Below are 20544 nucleotides of genomic sequence, written 5' to 3' on the forward strand. Positions count from 1 at the left end.
AAACATGATTGAAATATCGTTTTTTTCTTCTTTTAACCCGTCCATCGTTGTTCTACAATCAAGTTTGAGAGATTTTTAAGGTTTTATGACGAAATTCACGGCTATTTCCAGGTTTTTTCACGGTAGACGAAATTCACGGCTTATTCACGGTTTTAAGGTTTTCACGGTTGAGTGGGAACCCTGAAGAATGTAATGTCACTATATTCCAACTACCTTAAAACACTAATGTATCACACTAAGTTGAGATTTGAAGCATTGATATTGATCTAGTTCAAGCAGAGAAACTTTCCAGAAATGCATATAGTCTCATTCCATCACCACTCCCATGAAAAGATTGAAATGGGCGTCTTTGCAAACAAGCTTCAAAAGAACAATTTTCCGCATAGAAAATACCACTGAGATATTAGTCCATAATGTTCCAATTGAATGACTAGCTTTTTTTCCTGCCAAAATGATATAAATATCCCGAGGAATTCCATTGGTAATCAACCATTTTATCCAAAGATGAATTTTCTCGCCAACTAGACCCCTTAGCATAAAAATTTTTCACATTAAAGAGAAGGCCAAAGGTAAACACGTGAAAAACAAGCACCTTGATGTGGCAGTACAAACGTTGTTTGTTCCCTTCCTGACATGACTTCGCCCTCGATCCAGAAGGTCATCCATATACTCCTCCAATTCACTGTCATCAGTGTCAATTAGGCCATAGATGAGCCTCTCCTTCACCCCTGGTGTTCCTTCAAAGAAGATGCCATTAATTAGTGATTACTCAACAATTGACTTAACCAACTTAAAATGAAAGGAAGAGCAAAGCTTTTCATTACAGAAATTTCATCAAATTACCAAACATGAATCTGAAATAAGTTCCACTTCATCCTGCATAGCACGCAGTCTTAGATTAATTTACATTGTAACTTATATCAATCTATATTTACAGACAATAATCAATAAGGCTTAATCATGTATAATAAATCCAATAAGGCTGCCCAAGTTCAATAAAATTGCCATAAATTATCCCAATTGAAAGTTGTTGGTGATGAAACAAAGGCAATTGTGAGAAAAAATTATTACTACGTTTTTTCAATAATTCTTTTTAAAAATGAGATTTACTTTTCAGTGTGAATTTAGGCAGCCACTGCAGATGGAGGGGCAAAACTATGGAAAATTTGTTCAATACAATCTGAGCTCTGAACAATTGTGACTGATCGAGTTTGTCAGCATCATAGCCACAAAAACTTTCTCGTTATAGTAATAGGGTGTGACGTTCTCCATCAACTTGGGGACAACTAGTATGAACAAATTAAAGTAATTTGGAAGGAAAGACTACCATTTTTACCAGCATCTGACGTTCCTTCGGCTGGTTCCTCTTCACCACCAAAACCCACAATGTCCAATGCTCCACCACTGCCAGTAATAGTGCTTCCAGAAGCAGTAGATGTTGACTGGACAGGTGGTGGGGTAGAATGAGAGGTGGAAGTTTCCATGTTGGAAGGCCCCTCTTCTTGCGTAGGAGGACCGAGGCCTTCAGGAACATCCTCCATTGGTCCCATTTCTTGAGCCACAGGGCTTGGATACAATTTAACAGCTTGAGGCAAAGAGCAAGGGATAATTCTTAAAAGGAGTTCTGGTAGAACAAAAGGTACAGCTAAAAATAAAAGATGATGAAAAGCTCAACCCATCAACGTGGGTTCCCTTTCCGGAAATTTACATTGCTCAAATTATTATTATTACATAATTTAAGGAAATAATAACTGACTATTCAGCAATTAAACCATTATAGTCTCACCTTAAGTGTAGAAATTCCATGCAGAAAAGAATAATTTGCCTTGGTGTAGATTTGCATCAGGATGATCCCTAACTCCCACCTGGAGCTCTAACCAACTAAGCTCCCAAGAAAACTCACAGAGCAAGAAGATGCCTGGGGCACTCCATTGATTAGAACACCTGCCTTGGTTCTGGGGATCCAAGTTCAAATTCAGTTGAAGGCAAATAAATTCCCCGAAGAGAATTTCTACACTCTTTCCTTGTGAGGCTTTGCAAAGAAATTTAAAAAATTTCCCACCAAAGATAAAAAATTTTACATTTAACTTTTTAGAGAAAAGAATGTCCACCCACTAATAGTTGAAATTTCTTGGAGGAACTGCTCAAGGAAATACTAACTATTAACTTGTTTTTCCCAAAGCTTTTGAGGCAAACTTATAGCATCTTTTGCTAGCGTTTATTGACGAATACCTCAAAAAGGAGTACAAATTTAGACAGAGGATGGAGCACTTACCATCTAGTATGTCTTGCAACAGACATGAAACAGCATGTGATGCCCACGGCCCTCCCCAAAATGCTCCATGCTGATCATTGCAAACTGCAAGCTGGATTAATCGCAGCAACTGCTCACGAGTCATCAACTCACCCAAGGAAATAGCTGGCCTAGTAGACAGCACTATTCTTGCCAATACCTAAACATAAAAGTACATTTAAATTATAACTTATTAATGAAATACATTAAATTTAACCAAAATGAGAAGTTAAGTTTTCAATATCTGTTATTCATTTTTTTCTGCGACCATATGCTGCATAAGTCACTCAAGTAAAGCATTTGAGTAGTAAGACTTGATTATATGGAGTAATTATTATTTCATTGATTCAATAGCATTGATTACACAACAAAAAAATCAGTGAAAAAAATGGGAAATGTCAAGAGAAAAGAACTGTTTTTTTCCATGATAAAATAATGATTTTTAACAGTTTTTAACAATTTTAACAGCAATGTAGACTAAAGCCCAATTGTTTACGAGTACAAAAATTAATAATTACTCAAGTCAGTTGGCGAGTATTACCTTACAAGCTAACAGAAATGTATCTGTGTTGCAGGTGAAATCTGCCCTCAAGATGAGGGCCACTAGGCCTTCCGTCACAGCCAAACAGGAAGACCTGGGGAGCAATATCCTCTGGCTCCTATCCATGGCGTCTGGATCCACAACCCTTTCCCCCCTCCCCCTGCCACGGCCCTCCTGAGGCCACCACATGCGACCCCCACTTGACTGCTGCGGCTGGCTATCACAATGGTGCATGTGGATGAAGCTCTTGAAGTGCTAAAACACAAAGGGCACAATCGAATGACTGCATTGAAAACCAAATTGCGCAACCCTCATAAAAGGAACACCTTAATCTTTACAGATTCACAAACAATGGGCAATTTTGTGAATGGGAGGAAAACTATCATCATCTTCACCGTGTTAAATTATCATAATCATCTTCTTTAAAAGTTTTATTCCACAGCCTCGATTTTCAAAAACTGTACACGGATCAAGCTGGTTTTTATGTCAATTACTTTGGCATTGATTCTTCATAACATTGGTTATGGTCCCAAACTCTTGAATTAATAAATGAGAACACAAGAACTGAACAGGGAAGTGCACTAATTTTTTTTTATTGCTGAATTTGAAAGTTTAGCCTAAAAAAGAAACATTAGTATAGTCACTTTTATTTTCTGCATCTGGGGTATGCACTTTAAAACGTTTTGAAAGTCGGAAAATTTCATGTTGCGCTGAAACACAGTGCCTCCATCTTGATTGAGATGTGACGTCACAAGGCAGTAGTCACCAGTGGAGTATCGCTGAATTCCGTCGCCTTCTTTAGCGCGGCGAGAGTTTCCGGGAATCGGTGGAGTTTGCTTCCTAAAAATGTCGTCTAGTACCGAAAACATGAATTCAAAATAGAATTATAAATGATTTTTTGTTCCAAATTTCATCTCGACGTCGAAACAAAAGCCTGGAGAAGATATTCATTCCCGTACCTTAAGCACAAGCTATACGGAATAAATGGTTCAAGGCTGCTCCTGACTCTTACCTATCGATGATATTCTGTTTTGAAGATCATTTGAAGGTATTGTAAGATCAAATTGATATTTATATTATAATAATTTACCTAATAGGTACCTCAGTCACATCAGAAAGTGTGTTGAGTCAAAATATAGCATCTTCCGCGTAGACCTACGTAATTTATAAACTGAAAGTAGTTTGGTTAAAGAATTATGGCGCGACTGTTTTTTTACACGACCGGGCAAAATGCGTACTTTGCCCATGATATGTGCATATATGATAACAAACGATTTTTGTTAAAGTTAATCTTTATTTGTTGAAATTAGTACATTTATAGGTGATACAGATATAAAGGTACACGGCAGGTCGCGCGGCGTAATTTGTACTCCACTGGTGACGGGTTCATCTTGCTGATCCAAAAAATTAGCTACAATACCTCGAACTTTGAAAACTCGCAATATAGGCAGTCAAAGTACATTGTAAGAATACACGAGACCATTATAGCCTAGAATGTACGTACAATGTCGAAACCCTTGGTTTTCAAAGATTGACGTACTTTATACGCCAGCGCGCCCGGTCCAGGGTTATCAACTTTTATTTCATCCTATTTGTTAGTTGAAATTATATTTCAGAATGGTTCTTTTAGCACTGCTACTGAGGTAAACTGGTAGGTACTGAGGTATGTACTGAGTAAGTAAACTCCCTTTGGAGTAATGTGAATTACAAGTGTTCGAGATATATGGCATTTTATATTCGCTTTGTGTTCTTATTAATTATGCCTGTACGCATATTGTTGCTTGCCGCGAGCCTTTAATGGTATGTGCTCTTGCAAGAGTGGTTTTCATTTTTAATGTGGAAGTTGGTCAGTATAAGCAAAGAAAAAATTAACATTTTAGCGCACACCAACCCTTGTAGTCATCGTATCTCTGCGTTTGTAATGACACTGCTAAAATACCTAAACGCCATAATGATGATAAAAAAATTGTCTCATGTCAATGATTGCTGCAATTATAATTAATGATAAACTCGATGCCGTATGATCACAATGAAGACAACAAAAAATAATGCCATGACGCAGTCCTGAACCACGGTCCTTCGAGTGAGATATATCCTTCGAATTGCGCACGCTACCACTACCCCAACCGACCCATTAGGAAACGTATGACATTTTGTATTTATATATATAACTTGTAACAAGTAACGCATGAAAATTAATTAATTACAGCCTAACTAACGCCCTAATTGAAAAAGATGCAGCAAGGTACGCGGTCTCCCCTTGTTAGCCTTAACGTCTCGCATTTCTATGGAGCGTTGAACCTGTCCTCCTCATTCAAAAATTCAGTAACCATAGCTACATCAAAGTTTGGTATACCATTTATAAATCGTTGGAATTTTCCTTCTCCCAACCAAGATTATCTTTTCTTGAACCCATCCTGGACAGCGAACCATTGCAACAACCAGCCAGCTCGGAAATAAGTCTAACATCCCATGATTCTAGTTGCGAAGGGCGAACGTTCCGGCCGGCGTGAATACATACGCAACGAATAAGTCTTGCAGCAAACGTCTGAAATAGGTTTATTAGTTTGACTCGGTTCTTACAAAAAACGTTTTGGCATGATAAACGGCATTGTGTCAAAATATACCCAGCGAAAAATATACTACTCTTTCCAAACTTGAAGTTGACACGTAAATGAATATTAATATATTACGCAATGATGAAGTCGTTTACTCAAAAGAGAAGCATCCACATATATATTCTGAAGATATTTTATGACAGCAAAAAACGGATACCCTCAAATTCTGTAATTTTTCTATGCAATAATAGTGGTATAACTAAACGGTGTAGAAGCTGCCTTCTGCTACTGCCTTGTGACGTCACGGCCAATATTCAACATGGACACCCGTTTTCGCGGCCTTTGAATTTTTCCATATTTCAGACGGTCATCTCGAATAAAGTATTCACTATTAGGATTTAAACTGTGGTTTTACGACATTATGTTATTCTGAACTCTAATTTAAAAAATGTGTTTGGTGCATTTGAAACACAAGTGCACTTCCCTACTGACCCATCCCTACTTGAGGAAAAAATTAATATTTACTTATCCTAGAAAAAATGCAAAAAAAAGTACTCTAGATTTATATGAACATTAACTTATCTTGTACATACATACAAGTCACCAGACACTGTCTGCCACTCATCCACTACATAATCCTACACACCTCAATAACATTTACAGGCAAAAAACAAAATACAGCTGACTCCCGATTATTCGGCTGCAGTTTATCCATATTGTGGATTATCCGTGCACCATTAACACTCCTTCGATGTTTTCCATGATTTTTATAAAAATAAATAAAAAAGGACGCAAAAGCTTATAAGGTCATTTGCATTTTAGAGCAAGGCTGCACTGGGCTTATTAGAATCTCCTTCGTAAAATGGAATTACCGTATTTATCTGAATATAGTCCCCCTTTTTTTCCAAAACTGCACATGGTAAAAGTGAAGGAGGGACTATATCCCAATGCATTTTTAAAATTTTTCCCAAAACTGAAGCCTCAAAATCAGAGGGGGACTATACTCGGAGAAATACGGTATTTTACTTACTTGCTGACTAGGAATGTTTCGAGTGTACTTGGACGTCTGCTCTAGCATTGCAGACAACAATCAGAAGTGGAAAAAAACTCTTGACTAATTTTAGAAGATTCTTTCATGGTTAACCAATCACAAAATAAGCAAAATATTATCTTTAATTGTACATTTCATATAGCAAATGCACAAATATTGCTGTGGCCTTGCATGCAGTTGAATAAGGCCCAGGGGTACTGGAGATTTCGTTGCACTTGGGCATGTTTACGCCATGACTAATCAAGGTCAAACTGGAGAGGAAGGGAGAAGTAGAAAAGAAAGAAGCGGGAGAAATGGAAGTAGAGATTGCATGAGTCATAGCCAGGCACTTGCCTGCGTAGACAATTTGCCATAAGTCTTGGTCATGGTAGACAATGTGTTGGTTTCCTATAACCATTGCTGGGCGATGGCGTGATCGCGGGCCAGTTGCCTTCACAGGAGTTCCGTGCTCCTTTTTCCCAAGCATCATAGTGCGCGGTCACTCTCAGTGTCCACAGATCTACATCCCACAGCAGTTTCATCTCGGGCAACTTGTGCAAGATGCGACTATGCGGCGTGGTGCCTGACGGTGTAGTTTCCGACGTCACGCAGTGATTTTGAAGCATTAGTGCAAACCAATTTTCTGAATCTGCTATCTCGCAGCCACGAGTGAGTGGTTTTTAGAAACCAGGTATTATATGGAGCAGGAGGGATATGTGTACAATGACGTTATCGCCGTGAAAAAGATTGTGGTTGGGAAAAGAAAGCTGTTAATGATTCTGCAAATCGATTTAAAATAACAGACAATGTACATAATTAATAATAATTGTTTGATTTACGTTTATCATGAAAATTGCAAGAAATTAACGAGAAAATTTGGATTATTCACGTTTTCCAATTATTCGTGCCTGGATAATCGGGAGTTTGTTGTACTTTATTATCAAAGAAGCAGCTTAACTTCAAAGCACCCATAAATGAAAAGATGAGATTATGCAAAAACTTATCTTATGCTTTTTGTATATGAGGAGCTATTTTGCCACTTGATTTTTAAATCTAGGAAGGAAATTGTGAGTTTTAATTTTTATGTTTTGATTATAGACTCAATTTGTTACTTGAGATGGTATCAATCTAAACCTTCAGTTACTAAATAGTTGACACCTAAAATGATTAAGTTAAATATTATGACCATAATTTTTTTTCAAATCAGTTAAACTAAAAAAGAATTCAAAAAGTCACTCACTGCACTTACCTTCACCGCATGCTGGGTAAAGGCCTTTTTATAAAACTTTTCCTGTTGCTTCAAGGCAGCCTCTAATTTGCTGGAAATGTTAGCCAGTGCCTATAGTAACAAAAAATACAAATTTATAGGACTTAGCAAAATATCTTCATCATTTTACGAAATATTCATTCCCTACCACCCAAAATAAGTATATTTGAATATTAGCCAATTCCTAAAATGGCATTGTGCGTTTGCATTGTTGGGGCTAAGGTGACACCAGAACGTGAAGTGAGAACAATAATCTTATACAATGCAAATTGCCGTTGATGAGGAGGGTGAAAAATTAATATGAGCTTTTTGCTAAAACTTTGCTGCATCTTCCAGTATGCATACATTCTTCAAACCAAATAATATATTTTCAATCATCAAATCCTTGTCGTACATAAAAACTCATTTAGTGTGATTCACTGTGAGTACTAAAGAAGCATTAAAAGTAATCTACTATTTGTATTACTTTAACAAAATACTGCCATAAATGTAAAAATTTTCTACACAAAATTTTCTATGGAAAATTTGAAACGTTCAACAATAATAACTAAGCAAGTATTTACAGGGGATCTAACATTTTGAATGTGATAGCTATGAAAATTTAAAGAAACTTTTACTTTAATTTCTTGTAATGTTCATAAGTTATATAAATCAAGCAATAAATGTATGTATTATTATTTATGCACATAGTCTGTTATTTTAAACTGCTTTAGGACACATTTTGACCTTTCTCCACACAATATCTTCCATCTACTTCCGACAAACAGATACTTCCAAACTACAGATTTGTGCAGAAAAGTTTCTCGGGTTTTCCACCAGTTGATGTTTTCCATGTCTCCCAACATTTTGAGCAGTGACTTGTCATTTATCCTTGGGGGACTTATGAATGAACCGCAAGTCGCTGCTTGCAATGTCGGGAGACATGGAAAACATCAACCAGTGGAAAACCCAAGAAACTTTTCTGCACTTGATACGCTGGGAAAACCGAAGATCATAGAGATTTGTACATTAGTCATCAGTACATCATTTCATGATTTTTCTGCAGAACTGTTACTTTCAAGGAATGAATAGGGCTCAAATAAGTTTTCCAACCATCTTTTTTGTTATTGGTTTTACATAGAATCAGTTCCCACTCCCACTTCAAACCTCAAGAACCAGTGGAAGCGAGAACCAAACTGTCCCATCACTGATCAGAATCATATTCAACTATGAGGAAGATGAATCTCATAAATAAAAGGATAGGTGTGTAAAGCACACTGTTTACACATACACTAACACCTCCATAGTGTATTTGATGGGAGTAGGAAAATGGTAACTTCGATTGTAAGGAGGTTTGGTATACAGAGGTGTTTTATGGATTTTGAAAGGTTGTAGGACAAGCAAAAGTTTCACATAAATTGAAGAGGTGAATCACAAATATAGCAACTGCTGTGGACTGCTCAGTAAATCAGAGGTTTTACTGTCAAACCAACCACTAACTCACCTATTTAAGGGCAATTAAATATAAAAAGTTATTTACCTGTGATGCATTTAAAGCCTTCTTGGTAGCCTCCAAATCTTCCAGCTGTTGCTTGTGTTGCATCAGTCTTTTTTGCAATTTTCGACGATAGCACTTCGAGTAAGTGCTCTTTCCAGAAGATGACATTTTCCTCTGCATTGCTACATCTCCCTGAATGAAGTCCCAACGGGAAGGAACTCCTGAAAACAGATACATATTAAAAGTCAAAGAGAGAAAATATTAGCTACTCAAAAGTTTTTGGGCATTTGACGACCCCAAGTAATTTAAGAAAAAATTGAAAAGATGGTAATCTTTAAGGTGGCTCTGTATTGAAATTTTTTATTTTACCAGCATAAAAAACAACCCTTAAAAATAATTTATGAACATCAAAAAGCTTATTTCCTATACATTTTAGACCATAGACACATCAATGCTGAGAGTTACCATCAAGGCACAGCAGAAAGTGATGACCCAAACCCTCCAAAAACAACTGCTTTAATCCTCACCTGGTCTCCTGACACCCTGAGCTGGGAGTGGAACATAAGTGCAAGGGGTCACATACAGCATTTGAACAAGTATGGTATTTTTATTGATCTGTGATGGAGTGAACACATACCTTGGTCTCTATCCTTGACTCTGCTGGAGTCATCAGCACATGCCGCACTACTGCTCCCGATGGCATCACCATTGCCAGCGTGGGACCCAGAGACTGAGTCAAGACAGAAGGACAAGAAAAGCAACAGCCATGTCACCAATGGCAAGTCGGTCTCTGCCCGCAGGAAAAGACCAGGTGATTGACCGTTGAAGGGTGCACAGAGTGGAGAGAGGAGGACGCCAAGGGAACTCAGCACGTGGTGAAGCACTCCTATGTCTCCCAGAGCAACTGACTTCCGTCCCAAATGCATCAGCAACATAAATACCCTTCAAATGAAAAAAAATAAACAATGGACTCACCAATTTGTAGAAGAGAGATTTTTTTAAAAAGATCTTGCAGAAAAAAATTTTGCAATTTCATGCCAAAATGGCCAATTATTTCATGCTTCAAATGGAGTTTTTTTTATTATTTGAAAGAATTGGAAAGTTTTGCAACAGTTAATAAAGTTAGTGAAATTGATCAAGTAAAATATTTTTACATTTCACTTATTTGGTTTTGAAAAAAATAATTTTTACTTCAGTTTAAATGAGTCTCTATGCATTCATAATTTTTCTGTAATCTCTGTAAATTAAGTAGCATTTAAGCTGCTGAATCTAATTTTGGAAGTGGGAGAAAAATGGGAGAAACTCTCTTAACCAAGAGGAAGATATAATTAGTAAAACAGCAAACCAATCTTAAAAGAAATTGTAACTTAATTCATCCACTATTAAAATGAATTAAAAATATAGACACAAATAACAAAATTCTTCAATACAGGCGGTCCCCGACTTTCGTACATAATGCGTTCCCGAAAACTTGTACGAAAGTCGAACCATTGACTTCCATACTAATAAGGGGTTACGTTCCAAAAGAGCGGAATATACGTACTAAAACCTTTTTTTTCCACGGAATTCATTTCAATTGACTTAATTTTAATATTATGTTAATAAAACTCCTCAAATCATCTAATTTCTTTCGAAAATACGCAGAAAATACTAATAAAAGTTTAAAAAACAAGAACTCCGTTGGCTATCGAGTGAAACTTCCTTTTGGAGTTTAAGTTGACATTCCACTTATTACGTCCACTATAAATAAAAAGACATATTAAGAAGCATAACAGAATGTAGTTGTTGAACCCGCACTCTGGATACCGTTTAATTTTTACACCAAAATTCGACATTTGGCTGGTGACATTCGTGATCGCATATATTTCGCATGTTATTCAAAAAAGACAAAAGACAAACGGATTTCGGGTGATATTTCGTGCAATATCGTTGCTGAAGGTGTACATGAATTAAACAGCACTCAAACGAAAAAACACAATTAGAAAGAAGATCTAGATACTAGTTTTATTGAAAGCTATTTGATGATGTCTAGTCAACTTCTTTTGAAAAATATCTTCAATGAAGGCCTTCTTCTTCTCTTGATAAAGGAGCCTATAGCAGGCAGTCTCTCTCCCAAATAAATCACCTAGATTAGAGTCAACTACCAACAATTCCCTTCATTATACAGTAAACTCTTGATTTTACGAAGTCAGTGGGACCGGAAAATTGACACTTCGTAAAATCGAGTTTCGTAAATTCAAACCTTTTTCATAAGTCACGAAAAAAATGTTCGCTTTTGTTTCCTCCGCCGTTTTTTGTCTTTAGTGGTCTTATTTAAATGTTTTCGGTGGTTATTCTCGGTATAATTCATAGAAAAGGCTTTTTGCTATCGATTTATGATGTGAAAAATCGTTAAATAATTATACCACCATAAAATTCCCATTTCTTGTTCATACTTCAACATCAACGATCGCTAAAGAAATTCCCGACCAGTTTAGAAAACGTAATCAAATAATGAATTGCAAAGTTTATTATAAGAATTTAATGTTATATTTTGTGGTTAGGAGCGAATAACAACTATTAAGTTCGCGTAAGATATATATTTGTTTCCAGCACCCACGGAATTTTAGCGGCAGCCGGCCTGACCGCCATTTATGTCGCCCTCTATCGCTCAGTGACGAGAAAAAAAGAAAAACAAGGGTCTTAGCCCGTTTCCAAAATAACCTTCGTAAGTTAATATTTCGAGTTACTTCGTATTTTCAGCAGAATGTGCTCTATTTTCACTGAGATTCAATTACGATCATAAATAACGTAGGATGTGATTATCTTCTGGCGAATATTTGAAGTAAATTCTGTTTGAGTTCTCCGTCCGACTACTGTGTTCCATCATCTTCGCAGACGTTGCCATTCATCAGGACTGTATTCTTCATACCGGGTGTGAGGTGACCTGTTCATATAGTATGTTTCTCTCCTTTTATGCCGACAGGAGCAAGGTTCCAACCGGAAAACGACAGGAGAAACATCTTACAGTATCGGAGAAATATAGATAGAAACGTTATTATCCACATTGATTGTTTTCCTACAAGAGACGTTTTATCATTTCTCAACGTGGTTAAGTATTGGTTCACTAGCGTGAATTCCCAAAAAATGACACGCAAAAACCTGTACCGTCACCTCATTTAGTTTTCGTGTTCCTTTCTCCGCCGTATTGAAAGTTATGCAAAGGATCATTGACATAGAGAAAAGATTTTCTTAGTTTTAGCACTAAAAAATAGTCGCGCCATAATCGTAAATAAATATAGTTTGGAAAGAGCAAAGAAAATAATTTCAATTGAAAAGTCAGCTGAGAAGAAGAGAGACAATTATAAGCGCGGCACCATTTTCCCGATAGTGGAAGATACTTCTTCCGCCTCTCTCCGGTTAATAACTTCCCCCCGTTGCAGGTAAAGATGAACCATGCCCTTCTCCACAATCGGGGAACGTTCCCAGTGGGTGGGGTGAATAAGAGTGGGATGGGGATTGCCTGAGGGAAGAAGTGTGGTCAGCACAAGGACTGGTGAAGGGGGCAGGACAAAGAAGGGTGGGGAAATGGCCTTCAGTTCTGCCTCAGTCTACTTTTGGGGGCCGTATTTTTTTGCGACGCACACAAGCTCAGTCACCTTAGGGAGGGAGTGAATGGGAAATGCTGGGGAAGGAGGGGTTTGGGATGCGTAAGGTGGGTGTCAGCAAGATCAGCCAAAGGCGGCAGGAGGGAAGGGACAAAGGCTTTGGAAAGACAGAACCCCAGCATGGGAGAACGGGGAAGCGCGTGAGAAGAAAGTTTATGGTTAGACTTGGAAGTGCGTCTTCATTACGAGAAGCCTGAAATATAAATTGGCGGTAAATAGAGCCCAGTACTTAAGATATTTAAGTTGTTCATTCACAAAGGCCAATATATACACGAAAAGATATTATGGCGCGGATTGCATGTATCAACGTCCATTTCGGGATGTTATTAATTTCTGTTCCCATTTATAAAAGTAGCAAATAGATTTGAAAGAATGATAATCATGAATAAAAATATCTAATTCGATATCCAAACGCACATGAGCAAAATAGATGAATGTATACATACCGATCCATCGCAAGTAATACCGCTCAAGCTTCTTCCGGTATAGGACTTTAAAATCCTGGATAATGCCTTGGTCCTAGGGCTGGGACTTGCTAGTCGAGTTCGGGGGTAAAAAGAGGACTCGAACATTAGCCAATTTTAGATCTTCCACGTATTTATGAACGGTGGCATTATCCATTATTAAAACAATTTTGCTGTTCTCTCCAGCAATTTTTCTCTGTAGACGTATAACCGTTTGCTGGAAAATTTCTCCGGTCATCCAGCTGTTTTTATTTGCATGGTAAAAAACGGGGAGGGCTTCCAATTTTACATGTTTTAAGCACATTGGCCTTTCAAATTTCCCAATGACAACGGGCTTATTTTGTCCGTGCCCGTTTGGTTGACGAACAGCCCCACAGTAACACGCACTTTACTCTTTTTCCCCCATGGCACCTTTGCCCTTTGAAACCCGGGGTTGCGTCAGGTAATGCATTAAAAAATAGCCCAGTTTCAGGGGCCAGCGAGGGTGAGCTCGTCGAGGAAAGGGTCCCGGATTAGGGACCCTTCGAAGTGCTTCGGCGAAAAGTAGTCAAGTAGTCTTCGAAGTACGTTCACAGCAGTGCAAAGGGTTAATTAGGGGTGTACGAAATACTCCGCGCGACCTTCCTGACATGTTAAACTACGAATTATTGTCGATGCTATGTTTACGAACAGGCACGTAAATAGGGGCATAATGTCAGCCGCGATATTTTAACTGAACTCCTACTCCCCCTAAATTCCCATAGTGAGGTTTTTGGCGACCCATTTCTCTCCAAAGTTGCATTATACGTTCGTATTGTTCGCATATACTGCCATTTGAAACAACTGAATGTTGGGATGCGCAATAAACACCGCGGGAATTTAAAAAAAATTACAGCCCAACGTCCGAAAGTCCGTATTTAGCGTACGAAAGTCAAGTAAAAGGTGTCAATTTTGAACGTACGAAAGTGCGAATTGTACGAAAGTCGAGGACCGCCTGTATTCTATCACATACAAAGCATATGATAACAATAAAAACTTTGGAGATAAGTGATCCACTTGAAAGGCAGCACTAGTGAGAGGATTCACTGTGCGCTAAATTTAGGAAGAAAAGTTCTTTAAAACTACATTGATCCCTTTCCCTGTCATTTCAACTATTTAACATAAGGACTTTATAATTACCTAAGATTTTAACAACAATAATTTATCCATATTTAAAAATAAATTCAAAGCAGCCCCAAAACATCAAACAATTAATAAATCAAAGTAATTACAAGACAAATACCAACCTATCCATGGGAAAAATAGACGTCTGATGAGAACTGTACAATTTTGTCAGAGTTTGAGCCAAGAAATCTCCCCACCATGGCTGCATTCCACACATCTTCATCAGTAAATGCGAAGTAGCTAATTGCATTCGCCCATCCTCCGTAACACATAAGCAGTGAAACAGTGTCTCACATACACTCTGATCAAATAATTTGTAAAATGATATTGGCAGCTGAAACAAAATAGATTCATAATAAATAATGGAGACGGTTCATTTACAAAATCGACACTATTAAAATATACCAAAGAATATAGCACAGATAATATTCTACCATTTCTGTCAACTGAAATATTTTCAAAGGAAAAATTCTATCCTTCCATTAAATGCATCAGTTTACATAACACAGAGTGACTAGGAAAAAGTAAAAATGACAAGGACAAAAACTTTAACTTAGGTTGAACATAGAAGTGAAATTAGAAAAGACAAAGACAAATCATGAAATATGCTAAAATTATCTCCAAGTTGCCAAGAAATGAAAAATGTCACAGTATTATATTTTTTGCTTTTAACTGATCAAGTACTTTAGTACTCGATGCCATTCCAGAAATATTTAATTACACTACTTCTTAACTACTGAAACCACTTGGCTGGAAATGACCACATACCTTGTATTACACAGAGCACTATTTATGAGATAATGACAGCTTATAATCCAATAAGAGATTGTCTTGTGAAAAATCTATTCCCCTGCCCAGCGTTTAAGGTTAGAGTGAGCACCAAAATGATATTTTCTTTCACTTAAAAAAGAAATTAGGTCATACCCTGGAATTAGGACCTAATTCATGTGATAGGCCTAATAATGTGTCCAACAAACACTCTCCGAGAACACGAAGCTTATCGGTGCATGCTGGGAGTGTAGGGGTGTGGAGAACCGATGCCAGGCTCCCTTTCCCCAAAGCTGACTCTAACCGACGAACCACACCTCGCACAAGGTTCAATTGATGTTGAAAAGCCACACATTCCTAGAAATGACGATGAAAAGGAGAACGAATTTCAGAAATAGAGAATTAAAGCAAATCACAAAATCATGCTATCGCTAAGGCTACAAGACACTCACAGAAAAAGGAGAACACAATGTTCTGCACTCCGGGGAGACACACAAAATTGAACGACACAGATGACTTAAGTATAAACAAAACAGACATATATCTTCATGCATTAATTAACTTAATGGGCAATTTTCTACTTCGAAAACAGCTGATTCACCATTAGTTTCTACGGTAATGCATCTCTTTCTACTCTGGACTTTAAGATGTCAGTCACTCAGTCACCCGTTAAAACTAGTCATTAATTACCTAATTATCAAAACATTCCATTAATTATCCATCATATAATTGAAGTTACACCATATCTACTTGGATAAAAATTTTTACTCAAGGATTAGTTAGCATGACTTTTCATAGTCTAAATTTGCCATTGACAGTCAAACGTACAAATCATTCTTAAGCACGTACAACATCCATCATATTTTGGTGCGTAATTGACTTTTATAAAGATATAAGCCACAAGGTAAAATTTACCAAAAGACAATGAAGCAATTTATGGTTACATAAATCCCTCTATGCTTTTGCTCTTTACATACCTGGTAGGCCGAGGTTATTTTCTGGGTGTCGTCTGAGAGTGGTGACCCCTTTTCAACATCCCTTTTCCTTTGTAAATAACTGTGCATGTGGACAACATTGGGGGTTTCAGAAGCTAAGAGGGGATCTAGGAGGTCCTGAAGTCTTGCACAGGCCAGACTGTAGCGGCAATGTATGTCTTCAAATAAAGCAGATAATATGGAAAGCTGAGCCTGGAAAAAAGGAGAGAATCACATACACTTAGATGAAACTTACACTAAATAAAGGGAATTCAAGAACTTAAATGGTATTGTTAATACTCTCAATAAATCAGTACTTCAGGCATGTGAAAAGTAATATGCATTGATACAAATCCATATAATAAATACAGAAAGCATTAACGTATTTAACACCAACAATTTAGAGAATAAGTGAAAAAATTCATAACTTACTTTAATATTGCACTCTTGAAGAACAGTTGAATCACTCTTCTCCATATAGCTATCACCAGGAAGTAAGACTATGTGCCCGTAGAAAGAACCAACTGGGATTTTGCATCGAGTGGTACTCATTCCGTACCGACCAATTGTTGTAATCTAAAAGAAAAGGTCATAAAAAAATTATTCATTATTTGATATTTTAAACTAATTCCCAAGTAAAATTATAACTTAAATTTGTCAGGTAGGATCTGAAAAAGCTAAGGAGCTGAAATTCTTGATTTGTAATAATTGTAAAATAGAAGCTCCTGATAAAGAACAGAAAAGGAACTTGAGTTTATGATCAGGATCTAGAGGATACAATGACCAAATGTTTCATATTAGTTCCATTACAATTCCCCTATACTGTTTCCATGGAACATATGGAACTGATACGGAAGATTAAGAACTTAACCCTGATAACTACTTCTTCCAAATCAGATAGCTCAGTTTCTCATCCATCCTATTCTAATCTATCAAAAAGTAAAATCAAGAAAATATACTTTCAAGGGATGAGAATTCATACAAAAGAAAAGTACAATTCCCTGATATAAGAAATATGGAACACCTTACAATAAGTTAAAGCTGATAAGTTTTGAAGACAATCTGAATTAGATTAACACGTTCTTATCACTGAATTTCAGATATGAAATTTATTTATGATAGGGTACCATTCACTATTTTCATTATTTTTAGAACTGGTGACCATCTGCAATTTTTGGTTATTGGAAGTAAAAAAAAAAAAAAAAACAAGGTATGTACACATGAACACACTTCATAGACTGCAAAAATATATGTCATATATCTTTACCTTAAGGAATCTGCAAATGGGGGGTGGCTGAAGGTCATTCATCACCAAAGACCGGGTACCAATGTCGGAAGCTACAACGAGACGTTGCCCATCTACCTCTTCCCCAAGCGTCCAAAAGTCGACCGAGAGTGATACAAGGTCAGAGCATGCTGGGATGATCAGGTCAGTGAGGAGGGTGGGCCCCCCAAAGTCAAGTACAGCGAAGCGTCTAGCACCAGAGTGCATTCGCTCAATCACCAGCACCTGCTGGGGTGGGGGGAGTGCCAAGAGGCGACGCCAAGGAGGCAAAGAGCCAGTGGCACCACCTGCAGTTGCACTGTTCCCCACACCCTCTTCATACTCCTGCTCATCTCCACTCTCGCCACCTTCCTCACCCTAAAAAAAAGAGGAAAAAACTATACTTAGGTGCTCTAAAATGCTTTCTTCTGCATTCTACATCATAAAATATTTTAGTGACAGTCAAATCTGAGAGGGATATACGATGACTACTAGGGCTGCTTGGTAAGATTTGTAATATGCAATAATTTGTAAGATTTCAGGTTTCCAATCATTTTTAGTACTCAACTATATTCAATACAAATAAAATAAATTCCCTATCCTGCTTGTCTTTGAACGAGATAATAGCGACAATACAAGCGTCTCTTGAATGGAAGGATCAGGTGCAGGAAATAAAAGGAGTCACTCTGACTCAAAAAACAGCGACTTTATTCCCTTTAAGAATGAAAAAATATGTCCCCCAGCCTCTTGGCTGTGACCAGCCCAGCGAGTTGCCGCCCAACAACTTAACCGTGAGCCAAGCTAAGCTTACCCTTGTAATCTTCCCCTAGGGAAGGTCTAAAAAACCCTCTTATCTACCCCTGGACCGACATCCACCGATCTCGTGCGGGTCATCTCGTAGACTTGCACTTTGGACTAGCATGCCTATGTGCCAGCTCACGCATAGCAATTGGCAACAGGGTGCTACAACTATGCTGAGGATATGTTCGGAGCTCAAAATCGTGGAAGAATTAATAAGAGAGAAATGCAATATAATAATGGGCACATAGGCATAATATACCCCTTGATAGAGTTATGGCAATAACTAAAACCCAAAATGTTGTTATATTTTAAGCTAGAATTCATTTTTAAAGCAGTGACAATGGCATTAAAAATAGCAATAAATAATTCATTGGAACATATAACTAAGTACTTCAGATTCTCAAATCATAAATAAATAAGGAAGGAATCTTGACATTAGATGAATACTACAAAATAAACAAGAATTAATATGATGTACTGTCCATTAGGAGATCAAATGCAAAAAGCAGTAATTACAAACAGCAATAATTTTTTTCTGCCCAGTCTGCTTGCACTTCTCGGTTACGTAGTCATAGCACTGTCTCTTGAGGAAGAAAACCATCGGCTAGCCAGATAGCAATAATAAAAATACCCTCAAAACTATACCCACATTCGTGTTTAAATAGTCTGTGAAGTGCAAAGGTAACCAAAATCCACAGAGAAGGCATTAGAATTAATTACGAAAAATATACAGCAAATAAAGACATAATGTTATCAAAAAATCTCAGAGCCCAAAATACAGAAAATGGACCACTGTTATCAGAACGGTGATACTCATGAGGATTATATTGAATCCACAATTTGTAAAGAAAAGCTTGTTTACAATGGATTATAAAGGGCCATCACTACAATGATGGATGCACAAAAAAACTAAAAGCACTGTATCTACTCACAAAATCTATATCCATGTTGCTTCCAGACCCAGTTGACCCAAAGTTGTTAGATTCCAGTAAGTTCTCTATTGACACACCATTTGCAGCTCCAGCTACACCAAGAAAGAGCAAAAAAGGCTTTGACATTACTGATCTGCATACAATTTTCACCAAACAGAAAAATCCTAGCACATAATACATTTAAGAGAAACCAGAAGAAAAAAGAGCTTTGCTTTTGAAAAAGAAAAAAGAGTAATATGAAAACATTAGCAAAGCAAATTCTTACAAAAATTTAAAAAATAGTTTAATGGCCTTCAGTTTTGCAAGATAAAAGCTTTGATGAGTTCCAGGTCAAAAAACATCAAACAGAGGGACTGTAACATTATAAGTGCTTTCAAATAAATACTCCATCCCCATCAAGGACTGACTCCAAATACAGTGGAAGCCCCTTATAACGACAGCTGTTGGGAACAGAGAAATCTGTCGCTATAGTGAGTTGTCGTTGTTACCGAATGCAATTACATCATCACAAAAAAATCACTCATCAGGCGTCACCACGGCTGTTACTGCCGAGAGGCGAAAATTACAGCATGATAGCCGTTTTAAATCATTATTTTGAACATTTAATTCACTAATGATCATATTCACTTGCAATCTATGATCAAATCATATGTAATTATGCAGGATGCTATATGCCGAGGCATTAAGAAGTCGATTTTAAAAGTCCCAGCTTCAGACTCACTCGTACTGAACTGTGCATTATGAGCTGTTATTATCCTTATTTCTTGGATGCTCCAAATATACATGTCATCACTACCAGTTATGGCTATGCATCAGACTATTAAATGCTAAAACTTCGGAATATGTTCAAAAATTCATACCTTCTATCTTTCCGAGTAGTAATGAAAATGATGGGTGGCTGCTGCAATTGGGTGACGAAAGGAGCGTGATAAAATTTTAGGGTTCCACATGAGCATTGCAATTCTATCTTTTTCAGGTTAACGGCGGAATAAAGGTGGAAGTAATCTTCTTATGCTTCAAGTCTGCCTGTATGAATGGTTTACTATCGTGTTTCAAAACAGCCGACTCAAATGCTATCGGAATCATGAAACCGAACAGCAATACGGCATCTAAAAGCATATTAGTCATATCAATTATCTTCGGTGGAAAGGGTGAAAAACTGTTTCAAATAAATAGAAGGACAAATGAAGTCCACTCTTTGTCTGTCTGTTAGCAATATTTATGTTCCGTAGAGATTCACGCAATCAGACGCAATATCAGCGGACGTAGAGACCTCTAGCGGCAGTAGCGCACACTTTTTGATAGGAATGCTGACTGGAACTGAAGAACGCTCGTAGTGTTAGGCGGCAATAACACAATTTTAACGTTTCTTAGTTCTATTGGTG

General features: G+C 37.4%; 1 protein-coding gene across 1 annotated transcript in view; it reads right to left on the minus strand.

The window, feature by feature from the left end:
- Nucleotides 1–20544, minus strand: part of LOC124167598 (baculoviral IAP repeat-containing protein 6) — a 127705-nt gene that overhangs the window by 67204 nt on the left and 39957 nt on the right. Inside the window, exons 16-28 of the mRNA XM_046545578.1 lie at nt 19160–19251; nt 17430–17804; nt 16595–16738; nt 16166–16375; nt 15345–15545; nt 14543–14754; nt 9804–10108; nt 9209–9387; nt 7663–7761; nt 2835–3089; nt 2276–2453; nt 1328–1585; nt 593–737 (exon numbers count right to left, since the gene is read on the minus strand). Coding sequence (XP_046401534.1) covers nt 593–737; nt 1328–1585; nt 2276–2453; nt 2835–3089; nt 7663–7761; nt 9209–9387; nt 9804–10108; nt 14543–14754; nt 15345–15545; nt 16166–16375; nt 16595–16738; nt 17430–17804; nt 19160–19251 — 2653 coding nt within the window. The remainder of the gene's footprint in view (nt 1–592; nt 738–1327; nt 1586–2275; nt 2454–2834; nt 3090–7662; nt 7762–9208; nt 9388–9803; nt 10109–14542; nt 14755–15344; nt 15546–16165; nt 16376–16594; nt 16739–17429; nt 17805–19159; nt 19252–20544) is intronic.

This window comes from Ischnura elegans, chromosome 11, assembly GCF_921293095.1.
Source record: "Ischnura elegans chromosome 11, ioIscEleg1.1, whole genome shotgun sequence".
In the NCBI taxonomy this organism is placed as follows: domain Eukaryota; kingdom Metazoa; phylum Arthropoda; class Insecta; order Odonata; family Coenagrionidae; genus Ischnura; species Ischnura elegans.